This window comes from Perna viridis, chromosome 10 (assembly GCF_037379345.1).
Source record: "Perna viridis isolate PV_CMFRI_1.1 ecotype Kerala chromosome 10, ASM3737934v1, whole genome shotgun sequence".
NCBI classification, from domain to species: Eukaryota; Metazoa; Mollusca; class Bivalvia; order Mytilida; family Mytilidae; genus Perna; species Perna viridis.
In genome coordinates, this window is record NC_142454.1 from 24,650,032 (window position 1) to 24,665,334 (window position 15,303).

The 15,303-nt window shown below is 33.3% G+C and overlaps 1 protein-coding gene across 2 annotated transcripts; it reads left to right on the forward strand.

The window, feature by feature from the left end:
- Positions 1 to 3,023: 3,023 nt before the first annotated feature.
- On the forward strand, positions 3,024 to 14,386 carry LOC148605078 (GTPase IMAP family member 4-like). 2 transcript variants are annotated; one of them, XM_088549719.1, is made up of 2 exons: positions 3,024 to 3,136; positions 13,046 to 14,386. In XM_088549719.1, exon 2 carries the CDS (start codon positions 13,213 to 13,215, stop codon positions 13,999 to 14,001), a length of 789 nt encoding a protein of 262 aa, XP_088405845.1. In that variant the 5' UTR covers positions 3,024 to 3,136; positions 13,046 to 13,212; the 3' UTR covers positions 14,002 to 14,386. The 2 variants fall into 2 exon arrangements, with proteins under 2 accessions (XP_088405845.1, XP_088405844.1); XM_088549718.1 differs by lacking the exon at positions 3,024 to 3,136 and adding an exon at positions 11,505 to 11,596.
- Positions 14,387 to 15,303: the final 917 nt, after the last annotated feature.

Genomic DNA, 15,303 nt, shown 5'->3' on the forward strand with positions numbered 1-15,303 from the left:
TCTTGACTTTGAAATTCTTTTTTTCGAGGACAAAACAAACTTTTAGATTTGTTATAGATTTTAAAACAAACATTAGTACAATAATTGATTCTATTGTAGACCTTATTAAACAATTGTGAATAATAAGCAAATAAAATGCGTAACGTTTCGAATTTATCTAGCAATTATGACTCACCATCGCCTATCTCTTCAACCCATCATATAGTCAATAGAAATTCAAACTAATATTTATTGAAACACATCTGTCTTTACTTTGATTTTTTATGTTATCAGTCAAAATAAGAGAGGCTATCACGGGACTACCGTAATACACTACAAAATATGACAAAATATTCGTAAATTTAATTTTAATTTCAGATGTAAAAAAAGAGTACTATTACAAATTAGTTTTATTATTTTTTTTTATTACCAATTTATTTAATTATTTATTTATTTAATTACAAGGTTCATCATTTATATAAATATAAGAAATATTTCTTTCTTAAGAAAGTCATTTTTCTTCTTAATTCAATTGTGAATTTGTTTCGAATCATCTTTCGGTATTTCTGATATTTGGTTATCAACTTTGAAGCCAATGCAGCAATAAGATGGGCATGTACTGGGACGCGTATTCCTAATATATTTTTAAACTGAAAGACAAATAAAATACCAATTTCACACGTCATCGTATTATATTCCCGCGTTACAGCGTATAGAGGGAAATTTTTGTATTTAGTGATCGAGTAGGCCATATAGTATATTGATCACGTGACAAGTACGGTTTTTCAGTTTCTTGCCACAACTATACCAGGTCATGCGTTTCCAATTCATGTTACATGTAGAACATGTGGCTGTTGTCATTTTTTGATTTTCTATTATATGAATTTTTCTTTCTATTTGTTATCATTACTGTCAGAGTAATTCTCTTGAGACGGTTATCGCATTGGGTTCTCATATACTTTTCCACTCCTTTTATTTTGGTGTTTCTTTTACCGATGTCTTCGTTAAAAGGAGTTATTGTTTCCTGTTTTCTTCATGTTTCATATATCTTTGCCTAAAACATACTAACGTAACAATTTTTGATATCGTGCATATGAGATATGATTTATGTTGGTGACATGTATTTTATTTTTCTATTCTGATAACTTATGCCAACTATGTGGGCTATCGACAGTCGTATGGATTGTTTCATTTGAATTGTGTCTAAGAATAACGCATAAATATTGATGATAATTTGATTGTTCTTGTAACTTTAAATTTCCATTTTCGTGCAAACAAGTTTCAGCGCACCGAATGTATTGATTTAATGTTGATATATGTATTCGTAATGGAAGCTAATCATTTCAAATCGGGTCTCTAGTCTTGCTATTCTGGTGAAGTACACGTTTTTTTTTTATTATTATTATTGTTAAGTTACATATAAAGAGACTAAAAAGGATCATCACTCTAAAATATATATTTTTTTTAAATTTCAGTTTGATTTTGAATTTTTTGCCTTACAAAAATTCCTGATTCATTTTTCTTAACTCAAAAACTGCTGAAAAACTGCTGTGTTTAGCTAAAATCTGGTAGGGGTGAAGTTGTTCAGCATGGTGAGACGAACTTATGTCGAAATTTTTAGAACGATCCATTAACGGATGCTTGAGCTTTTTTACATTCCGAAATTTGGATACTTCTCCTCTGAATTTATTGGCAGGATTATAACTTAAATTTGCTTGAATTTTTCTTAGGATGTCTCTAATAGTTTCTGTGTTGGGACTTTTGCTACGACAAAAATATGGCCACTGTTACTTAAAATATACCATATAGATCAACTTTAAGATTTATAAAAAAAGGGTTTAAATTAATGCTGAGAGTAAAATTGATCAGTATTGTGAGACGGACCTGTGCTCAAATGTTCAGACCTGTAGAATGACGATAGGTATATATCCCTAAGAGCCAAAAACGACTATGAGAGATTTATTTTATAATTTGAAAACCGGTAGATAACTATAGAGATGCTTTTTTATTGATCAAATGAGTCTTATTACAATAATACGTCTGAATCAAGAGTCCAATTTTAAATTATTGCTTGTCTTTCTATTCTTCACCAATGCTGTTACAAAACCTACATCCTCATGCTCATTGATTGTTAGACGTTCATTATCAATTGAAAGTAACACTTTAAGTTTTGGTCGGTTATTTCACAAATATATCCAAATCCTTTCGTAGATTTTTTTTTCAAAATTGTCTGTTGATAAAAGTTCATTTGAACTCTGACTAAATGAGTGAAGAAAATTGTCCAATTCATTGTCAATGAAATGTATGAAACATGAAAACATTTTTGTTTAGATATTACTGATTAGATTTCATCTCAAGGGTATTGACTGAGCTGATGCATTTCAAATCAAATGTGTATGTACAAGAAAGTCAGCCATCATTAATTTTGCAATATAAATCTTTGGAAGATTTTGACGGTTTTGTCCTGTTTTTGCCTCTATTCCACTTAATACAGCATTGAGGTACATGGACTTGTAATAATTGTTGTGAAAAACAATAAAAAAAGTTTATAAATAAGGAATTATTTCAGGACCTATCACATTAGTATTATAAGCACACCTGAACACGATTTAAATGTTAAAGACAACTGCGACTTTGAATTTTACATTGCTACTTGAGGGACTTGATTAATAAATGACGTCTTTTGAGCGCTTATGAGTATGAGTACGTTGAGTAAAGATTTCCGACTAATCAAGGAAGAAAACAAATTTTGTTTGTTTAAATTTTGTAAAGTTTTTTGCTTTTGTTACTTTGTATGTATGATTTTAGTTACTTTATGTTCTTTGTTGTGTTTGTCTGTTTTCCATGTCTAATGTTTTATTCAGATCTTATTTTTTTATTACTGATCGCTTCAAGGTTTCTTAAGGATTTCCTATTTTCCCTCAGAAGCCCTCATTATAGTCAAAACAATGAATTGAAAAGATATGATACGGCAAATAATTGTCTCTGTTTCTCTTTTTCCTTATTTATGCAACAGCTTCGAGTATCCCATTACATTACCATTACACGAATTTGTAATTTTCCAGGAAATTTCTGATTTCTAGATATTGTACAAGGGTTTAAATATGGCGCAATTATTTCGATAACTACACAGTTAGGGAAATATACGTTAAAGACGGTAAGTTATTCCATTCTACACTCATTTCTGAAATAGTTTTGCAAATAAAGACACAGAGACGTCGTTTCTATTTATGTAAAACATTCATTGATTACCATTTATTACTTTGAATCCAAGCTATTGTACTGATCTTTTACTTAAACATTGTATTACAGATTCATTTTAGCAAGGATATATACCTTTCGGAGGATTATAATAACTTCTTCTTCGAGATTTGCATCCATTAACTATTTTGGTCAGAAATTTTGAAAACACTTGCTCAAAATAAGCACACTCTTGAAGTATGCTATCGACTTAATCGCTTTATCAAGGCCATTGTAAAGTGCTGGCAGATTTTTTTTTCAAATAAATCCCATGGTTTAGTATTTTCAGCTTTGCGGTATATAACCATACACAATGATACAATCTCATATTTGCGTTACTCCTTATCATAAACCGTAGTCATTATATGAGTTGTACATTGACATATTAATATTTACTACACAAACCTCTATACATCTCATACGTACCTCATGTCAGTACTGACGGTACCGATAGAATAAGTAAACTGTGTAGATTCCGTTAGTTACTAGATAATATAGAGCAATTATCGTGACAAACTATACACAAATATTTGAAGACTGTTGTAATCCTCGTTTTATTCCACTACCATGAACTTGTCAATCTTTACTAAATAAGTGTAGCATTTTTTGTCATTTTTTCTGGCATTTCAATTAAAATAAACAACAGGTTTAACAGTTTTAATAACTGAGATTTAACCCTTGTTTGTTTTGGAGGAGAGGTGTTATATTATACATTATGGGTTTTACTATTGTTTTTTATTTTGTGTTTTTGTTGTAACATATCAATACGTTAAATATATCAATATGAATTTAATCAAACATCCATGGTTTTTAAAGAAGACTTTAAGCCAAATAAAAATTTGCCAAATTTTAAGAAATAAAATTAAATTGTAACTGTGGGTTTAGTGATTTCTGTATCTTTTACGTGTGTGTGTGTGTGTGTGTGTGTGTGTGTGTGTGTGTGTGTGTGTGTGTGTGTGTGTGTGTGTGTGTGTGTGTGTGTGTGTGTGTGTGGTCAGATTCACCCTAACCCTAACTATAACCCCTATCCCTAACCCTAACTTAATTATTACCATAGGCAAACATCAACATCTGACCTCAACCTTAATTATAACCTTAAGCCTAACCAAACACTTAACCATAGGCCTTAACCTTGCCATAGACTTGATACAACGTCTAATGGTTTAGTCTAATTTCTTGACATACACCATAGACAAACATCAACATCTGACCTCAACCTTAAACATAACCCTAAGCCCATCCCAAAACTTAACAATAGGCTAAACCCTTGCCATAGACTTGATGTTATATCTAATGGTTGAGTCTAAAAACTTTCTTGACACTAGACCTTATCTGAAACCCTAACCCTCACCATAACCCTAAACCAACCCCTACTGACCTTAACACTATACATAGTACAAGGCGTAACCCTATAACCCTAACCCTTACCACCAACCCTAGCCCCTAACCTGAACTTAACCATAACCCTGAACAAACATCAACATTGGACCCCAACCTTAGATATAACCCTAAGCTTAACATAACACTTAACCATAGGCCTTAACCTTGCCATAGACTTGATCCTACGTCTAACGGTTTAGTCTAACAACTTTCTTGACACTAGACCTTATCTGAAGCTCTTACCCTAAACCTAACCCCGAGCCAACCCCTACTGAACTTTACTCTATGCATGACACAGGACGTAACCCTATACTTAACCATACACTTAACCCTAACCCTAACACAAACCTAACCACTAACCCTAACCGTAAACCTACCCTTACCACTAACCCTAACCCTAAACCTAACCCCTTACCCTAATCTGAACTTAACCTAAACAAACATCAACATCCGACCCAACCTTGAACATAACCCTTACTCTAACCCAACATTTTACCATATACTTAACTTTTGCCATAGACATGAGCCTATATCAAAAGATTGAATCTCAAAACTTTCTTGACACTAAACCTTATTTGAAACTCTAACCATAACCCAAGCTCTAACTTTATCATGACATTTTCTTTCGCCTTAACGCAAACGCTTTTACTATATTCCAAACACTAATCTTAAACATAACCCTAAACTGAAACAAGTACCTGTATATTACCCCAGCCCAATAACTAACCGTAAATTTAACTTTCTTTAAAGACATCACCATCGACTTCAAGACCATAACCTAACGAGAGACCTAACTTTAGATCTAAATTTAACCTAGACCTAACCTATACCTATATTTAAGACCTGACACCACCCCTAGGCAATACTAAGACCTAATACATACACTTAATTATAAGGTAGACCTAACCCCAGACTAAACTATAGATTTAACTGTGATAAAGATGAAGACTACCGTAGATCTATCTGAAACTCTAACCATAACCTTAGCTTTTATTTTATCATGACAGTTTTTTGTTTTCTCCTTACGTCTTTAAATCTATTCCGTACACTAACCCTTAACATAACTCTGAAGCGAAACAAGTACCCGCAACATACCATAACCGCATAACTAACTGTAGATCTAACTGTCATTAAAGACCTCACCCCAGACTATCAAGACAAAAACTTAGTAAAAGACTTAAATCTTGATTTGACTTTAACCTAGTCCTTACCTAAACCTATCTCTACCTTACCCTAACACAAGACAACTCCCCCTAGACAAATACTTCAAACCCTACCCTTAATCATAACTAAGGGCCTAACCCTAGACCAAACTATAGATTTAACTGTAATGAAGGTGAAGACCTTAACCTAGATCTAACTGTATCCAAGACGAATACCTTACCCGAGATCAAACACTAAATCTTACCCTTACCCGTGACCTATAACCCTCACTATGACATTTATCCTAGCGTTAAAACAACTCTCTTTAGTCCGGTCTTTTCTGTGTTTACTCGACACCATCTTTACCATAACCATACCCCATCTAACTATCTAACTCCGATGTGACATTTTTTAGTTGTTTTTTTTTTTTTTCAGGTCTTGTCCTTACTCTTTCTTTTTTTACTTTTTATTCGATATTTTATCGATGCGTAATAAATACTTTTTTTATCAAAAGTTCTCGAGAAATAAGATAAATAACCCAATGTACTAGATGTACCAAAACAATAATGAGTAAAAGGAAAAAAGTCATAAAAATAAAGGGTTAGGATTAGGGTTAGAGTTAGCATCAAGTCTATGGCAAGGGTTAAGCCTATGGTTAAGTTTTGGTGTATCTGACTCCAATCTCACACACACACACACCTACATACATACACAGACACCTACAAATACACACACACACACACACACATAAATGAACAACCATTTATACACATATGGTAAACCAAACAATGTTCTAGAAACCATATATAAATGAGTTTAACCCGGAAAAAGTGACAGTTGTACATAGACTGTCGTAGAGTAAACATGTTCCCTTGTTCCATCTGTTCAAAGTATTTAAGTAGAATGGATAGTTTAAACAGACATATGAGATGAGTTCACCGTAAATATTCAGATACCGCAAGGTACAGACCCTATCCACAGATAAATCCCAGTCAAACCCACGTATTGGACTATGATACTTTGATGACCGGACTTCACTAGCATTCTTTGAGGAATGGACTACACCAAGACCTTTATACTTCAATAAAAGGGCTACGCTAATCGATCCAAAATTAAGCTCAAGAAAGCTTGCTCAAGGACCTAGCTGAAGAGAACTTTTTTATACATCCGACAGACGATTCTCTTGCTTGGACATTTATGCCGTGGGCCATTCCCTTTACCATTTTTGAGTCATAGCAAGACCCGTCGGAAGTGGAAAAAACGATGTTTGTACGCCGATTTGTATAAAACGTAAAACACATGATGATGCCTAGATCCGAAAGGATAACATGGTGGTATGACGTGTTCAGACGATTTATGGAACCATGGAGGATGTCGACTTTGTACAAGGACTCCCTTGGATCCCATAGAAAGACACTTGCTTTTTCTAGACGATATGGTGAATTTGGTCACTGAATCTATCTCGCATCTCTTCACGAAGTATTCTCACCATAAAAATATAAGTGTTATATTGCTGGTTCAGAATCTGTTTAACAAAAGCAAGTATCACAGAACCATCAATCTGAATGCCCATTACCTAGTTCTGTTTAAAAATTCCAGAGACGTATCACAGGCCACAACCATATTCCAACAAATGTTTCCCAAAAAGACAAACTACTTTTTGAAATCGTACGAGCATACCACCGCCAAACCCCACGGATATTTATTGATCGACATGAAACGGGGCACTCCCGATAACTTTTCACAATTATTCTAAATTGTTGTTTAATTGTAATAAGTTTTTTTAATTAACTATAATTACAATGCTTTTTATGTTTTCTTTTCAATATCAACAGAAATCAAAACTATGACAATTAAAATTTTGATTTCATTTATTTATATTAAAAAGACTGTAGCATTAATTTTCAGAACGTATGCAACTAAATTGTTGAAGTATAAATGTGCCAACCCTTAAAATTCATCTTATGAATGATGTTACAATTTGTGAAGGATTATATATTTTTCACCTGAAAGGTTTTGTTTTTTCTACTCAAAAGACAATATGAAATTCAACAGTCTCTGTCAAGAATAAAAGCACTCTCCATAAAAGGATTTAGTATACATGTGTATTTTGAAGGCTTTGTAAAAAATGAAAAAATACTTTGCCGCCTCTTTCCCAAAATGTGTGAGAAGACAAAAAAAGACATACGTTAGAGTTACACTGTTTGCGAACTCACATATAATATCACTACGCACCATATCTGATGTTGTTAAAAATCAGTACATGGGCTATTGAAATCGCCACTAAAATGTGAAGTTTCAACATCTGTCTAATCCGTGAGACATCTATTCAAATTACACAATCCATTGGACACAACGAAAATCAAATCAAAATTTAAAATCTATTCAAAGTTTCCAATCAATTATTAGACAATGACAATGAAATAACAAATAATTAACAAAAATAATTAAAAAAAAACAATTAACGGTAATGAAAATGTAAAAATTAAAAAAAGCAATATACAAGAAAAAAAGACAAGTCAAAATACCCGTCCCCCTTTTTTACCTTACTTTTTTATAGTATACTACATAATGACACTAATTAGGACATTTAATGAGGATACCAATGGAGATTGTTTCCTCCCAACATTTAAGGGTCGCCTTTCTAGGTCTAGGGCCCATATTCCCTTTATTGGTCCTCCATCCACTTTCGGTTCCCGCAAGGTCCATTTTCGGACATACCTAAGGTCCACTTCAGCCCCCTTCCATCCCGGTCACTTCAGGTTCCCATCTATCCTCCCTCTTGGTCCCCACCATCTCCTGGTCACTTATTCTTAGACAAGCTGTCATCAGAAGGTCAAACAAGATCATATGACGATCGATACTAGATCAATAGTCATCAAGTTGCACAACCAGGTGCCCTCTATGTTGAAAACCGATCCTCACAGATCTGCCGCTCGAGTGCACATTAATAATAGAAAAAGATTATTAAAGGTATCTATATGTACTTTATGACTGCCGCCATAACACGATGTGACATGTTGTATACATACGCCAATATCATCTAAGGAAGAATGGCTGGTCTATTTTGTAAGTTTTAATCATTTCAAATTTAGATAAGCATCGGTGTATTTTTTTTAGCACAAGGAGTTTCACAGTCATTCTAAATTGTTGTTTAATTGTAATAAGTTTTTTTAATTAACTATAATTACAATGCTTTTTATGTTTTCTTTTCAATATCAACAGAAATCAAAACTATGAGAGTTAAAATTTTGATTTCATTTTTTTTATATAAAAAAAGACTGTAGCATTAATTTTCAGAACGTATGCAACTAAATTGTTGAAGTATAAATGTGCCAACCCTTAAAATTCATCTAATCAATGATTATACAATTTGTGAAGGATTAGATCGTTTTCAACTGAAAGGTTCCGTTTTTCTACTCAAAGGACAATATGAAATTCAACAGTCTCTGTCAAGAATAAAAGCACTCTCCATAAAAGGATTTAGTATACATGTGTATTTTGAAGGCTTTGTAAAAAATGAAAAAATACTTTGCCGCCTCTTTCCCAAAATGTGTGAGAAGACAAAAAAAAGACATACGTTAGAGTTACACTGTTTGCGAACTCACATATAATATCACTACGCACCATATCTGATGTTGTTAAAAATCAGTACATGGGCTATTGAAATCGCCACTAAAATGTGAAGTTTCAAACATCTGTCTAATCCGTGAGACATCTATTCAAATTACACAATCCATTGGACACAACGAAAATCAAATCAAAATTTAAAATCTATTCAAAGTTTCCAATCAATTATTAGACAATGACAATGAAATAACAAATAATTAACAAAAATAATTAAAAAAAACAATTAACGGTAATGAAAATGTCAAAATTAAAAAAAGCAATATACAAGAAAAAAAGACAAGTCAAAATACCCGTCCCCCTTTTTTACCTTACTTTTTTATAGTATACTACATAATGACACTAATTAGGACATTTAATGAGGATACCAATGGAGATTGTTTCCTCCCAACATTTAAGGGTCGCCTTTCTAGGTCTAGGGCCCATATTCCCTTTATTGGTCCTCCATCCACTTTCGGTTCCCGCAAGGTCCATTTTCGGACATACCTAAGGTCCACTTCAGCCCCCTTCCATCCCGGTCACTTCAGGTTCCCATCTATCCTCCCTCTTGGTCCCCACCATCTCCTGGTCACTTATTCTTAGACAAGCTGTCATCAGAAGGTCAAACAAGATCATATGACGATCGATACTAGATCAATAGTCATCAAGTTGCACAACCAGGTGCCCTCTATGTTGAAAACCGATCCTCACAGATCTGCCGCTCGAGTGCACATTAATAATAGAAAAAGATTATTAAAGGTATCTATATGTACTTTATGACTGCCGCCATAACACGATGTGACATGTTGTATACATACGCCAATATCATCTAAGGAAGAATGGCTGGTCTATTTTGTAAGTTTTAATCATTTCAAATTTAGATAAGCATCGGTGTATTTTTTTTAGCACAAGGAGTTTCACAGTCATTCTAAATTGTTGTTTAATTGTAATAAGTTTTTTTAATTAACTATAATTACAATGCTTTTTATGTTTTCTTTTTAATATCAACAGAAATCAAAACTATGAGAGTTAAAATTTTGATTTCATTTTTTTTATATAAAAAAAGACTGTAGCATTAATTTTCAGAACGTATGCAACTAAATTGTTGAAGTATAAATGTGCCAACCCTTAAAATTCATCTAATCAATGATTATACAATTTGTGAAGGATTAGATCGTTTTCAACTGAAAGGTTCCGTTTTTCTACTCAAAGGACAATATGAAATTCAACAGTCTCTGTCAAGAATAAAAGCACTCTCCATAAAAGGATTTAGTATACATGTGTATTTTGAAGGCTTTGTAAAAAATGAAAAAATACTTTGCCGCCTCTTTCCCAAAATGTGTGAGAAGACAAAAAAAAGACATACGTTAGAGTTACACTGTTTGCGAACTCACATATAATATCACTACGCACCATATCTGATGTTGTTAAAAATCAGTACATGGGCTATTGAAATCGCCACTAAAATGTGAAGTTTCAAACATCTGTCTAATCCGTGAGACATCTATTCAAATTACACAATCCATTGGACACAACGAAAATCAAATCAAAATTTAAAATCTATTCAAAGTTTCCAATCAATTATTAGACAATGACAATGAAATAACAAATAATTAACAAAAATAATTAAAAAAAACAATTAACGGTAATGAAAATGTCAAAATTAAAAAAAGCAATATACAAGAAAAAAAGACAAGTCAAAATACCCGTCCCCCTTTTTTACCTTACTTTTTTATAGTATACTACATAATGACACTAATTAGGACATTTAATGAGGATACCAATGGAGATTGTTTCCTCCCAACATTTAAGGGTCGCCTTTCTAGGTCTAGGGCCCATATTCCCTTTATTGGTCCTCCATCCACTTTCGGTTCCCGCAAGGTCCATTTTCGGACATACCTAAGGTCCACTTCAGCCCCCTTCCATCCCGGTCACTTCAGGTTCCCATCTATCCTCCCTCTTGGTCCCCACCATCTCCTGGTCACTTATTCTTAGACAAGCTGTCATCAGAAGGTCAAACAAGATCATATGACGATCGATACTAGATCAATAGTCATCAAGTTGCACAACCAGGTGCCCTCTATGTTGAAAACCGATCCTCACAGATTTGCCGCTCGAGTGCACATTAATAATAGAAAAAGATTATTAAAGGTATCTATATGTACTTCTATGACTGCCGCCATAACACGATGTGACATGTTGTATACATACGCCAATATCATCTAAGGAAGAATGGCTGGTCTATTTTGTAAGTTTTAATCATTTCAAATTTAGACAAGCATCGGTGTATTTTTTTAGCATAAGGAGTTTCAAATGAAATTCAACAGTCTCTGTCAAGAATAAAAGCACTCTCCATAAAAGGATTTAGTATACATGTGTATTTTGAAGGCTTTCATCTATCGCAACATCCCTTCAGCACCTGCGTATGGCGTGTTCATATCATAACTCATCCGTTATGCCAGAGCTTGCCGAAACTACGCAGACTTTTTGTATCGCGCTAGAACTCTAACAAATAGGCTTCTTGAACAGGGTTATGTTGCTACAAGATTGAAGTCATCACTACAGAAGTTTTATGGTCGTCATCATGAACTCGTGGATCGTTATGGTGTATCCATCTGCACCATGAAAACTGATTTATTCAACGGGTCATAGTTTTCCTTTCCTCGTTTGTCTACCCCGGACTTGACTTTTTATGAGCAACTCGGCGGGTGTATGTATAAAAGCAGAGGCCGCTTACCCTACCGCTGCACCTGGTCCATGCTCCCAGTTTTAGTGGAGTCCGAGTTGCTCATTTACTATTGTTACTTTGTATGTATGATTTTAGCTAGTTCATGTTCTTTGTTGTGTATGTCTGTTTTTCATGTCTGGTCTTTGTCCCTGGATTGCATTCTTTTGATTACCGCAATCACCTTGGTTCCCTTGATTACTACGAAACATAAAGTTTTAAATCGCTAAACGGTGATGAAAGATATCGTGATCTGTCTAAAACTAATTTGTTTGATTTAAGGTGAGATATAAGATCACCGTGTTGATACACATAACATATTTTGTTATTTAGTATTGAGACCAACTTAAACCAAATTTGACATTATAATACACACAAATACGTACGTCATCCTCTGTCTAATCTTCTTCAGAAAATAAAACATTGCTCATAAGGTACACTAGCAAAAATACCGTCAAAAGAGAATAAATATTCAAAAGTGTTGATTGAGCACAATGAATAGAAGAACTGTACATGACAAAATAGATAAAAAAAAATAACTTCTAAACTAAAGCCCAGAATTAAAAAAAATCTGAAAATTGTTTTTTTCACGACTGGACATAAGGACGAAATTATTTGGAAAGAATGAATAAAAAACAGAAGAAACTATGAAAAATAAAAAAATGATCCTTACTATTTTTCTGAAGATAAAAATACTACCAACCATTTAAAGAGATAAGGTGTCAAATATTTGACAAACAGGAACTGTACCATGAGCATCGTATTTTTGCACTAATATTATAAATGTTATTAGTTGAACCAATTATATTGATTCCTAAAATTATTTTGTTGTACTCTACATTTTTTTGCAAATATGTATTAAATAGATAATTGTTTATACTTTATCATAAATGATTCAGTTATGTTATTTCGTATTATATCAAATTACTGTGGTTTAACGATTGAATCGTAAATTCCTTTTTTTATTTGTAGCCAAAATTTTTAACAAGAAAGAAGAACGTGTCTTTACACCCGATGATGAAATACGTATAGTTTTACTAGGTAAAACCGGATCAGGAAAAAGTCATACCGGCAATACAATTCTATGTGACGAGAGGTTTGAGTCAAAAAATGTAGCATTTTCCGTGACGAAGAGGTGTATGCAGCAGGCAAGGATTCGAAAAGATAAAAAAGTTATTTTAGTCGATACTCCTGGTCTTTTTGATAATCAACTTTCAAATGAGGAAACAAAAAAGGAAGTTGTTAAATGTGTCGGTATTACAGCTCCGGGTGTGCATTGCTTTTTGCTAATCCTGCAGATAGGGAGATTTTCACCAGAAGAAAAGAATTCCGTTAAAGAGTTTCTTTCTATGTTTGGAGAACAAGCCAAGAATTATATCATAATTTTGTTTACAAAGATTGACACTTTAGATGAGGGGAGAATGTCCGAGCAAGACCGGTTCAAATCCTATCTTGAGGCAGTTCCAGATGATTTGCGTGAGGTTATCGATATGTGTGAAAACCGCTGTATTGGCTTTAATAACAGAGCGCAAGACAAAAGGAAAAAAGAACAAGTCAATCGTCTATTTGATATGATAAATGACATGATTCAGAAAAATGGTGGAAATTGTTATACTAACGAAATGTATCTTGAAACGGAGAGGAAAATACAAGAGGAAATTAAGAAACAACGGGAAGAAGAACTTAAAAGAGAAAGAGAACGTCAAGAAGAAATCAATAGAAGGATTGAAGAGGAGAAAGAACAGAAAAAGAAAAAAGAACTGGAAATGGAATTGCAAAAAATGAGAGAAGAAAACGAAATTAACCAAAGAAATGCAGAGGAAAGAATAAGATGCGATCTGAGAAGAACAGTAGAGAGAGCAGAGCCGGGTATCATGACAAAAATTGCTTGTGGTATCCGGGATCTTGTTACATTCAATTGGTTTTAAGAAGAAGTGATACAAAACCCATTTACAAAAACAATTCATTCTGATAATTGTCGAATAAATGCAACTGCTAAACTTCGCAACATTTCTTGTAAGATTTATGTGATATAAACGACATTTGGTCGATTTACGATGATTGAATCGTGCAGTAATTCTTAAATTCCAATCCAAAAACACCAGAAAGAACATACAGAATCAATACAGTCAACTATCAATCGATTGCGTCATTTGTAATTGACAAGTATGCTTTTAGTGTATTGACATACCCGACTGAAGTCGTTCCGTAATGTGGGGAGTGGCTAGAATACCAAATTAGGTTATACAAAATGTTGCTCGATAACGCTGCATTATTCAGAATTTCGCTAAAATTAAAATCTTTGAATTTAAATTACAGTCTATTTTTTTCAAGCATAACATTGTTTCGGCAATTTAATGATATAACTCTTAACCAGTGTATTACTTATAATCATTGAAATTAACTTCTTGATTTATATCAAATTTTATGCTAGCTGTCTCTCTAGCCTCCTGTCTGTCAACATCACTTTCAAACGCAACTTATGAAACTTTATTGAAAAGTTACGCAACAAGGTAGACAAGTATTGTTGGGTTTTTGTTCAACCAATTTTGTATGATTGTGAAGATCTTCCATTCTTGAGGGGGGTTCGCTTTGGCCTAACGTGAAGCAGGCGATTAATGCCGTGACAAAAACAGCTATACCTAAAAACTTAGTAGAAATTAAAGATTGCGTATCTAACAGTGATAGATTGTCAAGTTCTGTAAAAATGCTACTATTGGGGTACTAGTTTTTGTGGTTTTCGTGAGTAGGCCAAACCACAAAACTTGGTACGAGAAGGGATTGTCATTGATGTGTATACGGAAAACCTGAAAACCACAAATTCAAGAATCAACGAACATGTGTTTCTTCCCTATTTCGCGAAATTTGGTATCCACGAATTAAAGTACATGGACTTTCACTCTGAAAAAAAAAATTAATACAACAAAAATAAAATCTAGAAAAAATATATAAATTTTAGCTGCAATGTGCCAGGAGTTCACCAAGACGAAATATGTCTTCTATATGATTTACAATTTATGAAAATAAAAGTTTTTTTTTCAAAAACAAATAAATTTTAACACTCGTTGAAATCCTTACTACACACCTTCATGCGTTAAAAAAACTGTTTCCATTTTTGCTGTTAAGGTGTTGTTTACTAGCCAACTTCAAAAATGTTGGAATGCCTTTTCTTTAATAACCATGTTTATATATAACATGCAATGTATTGTAGGGGATTTCATAATAACACA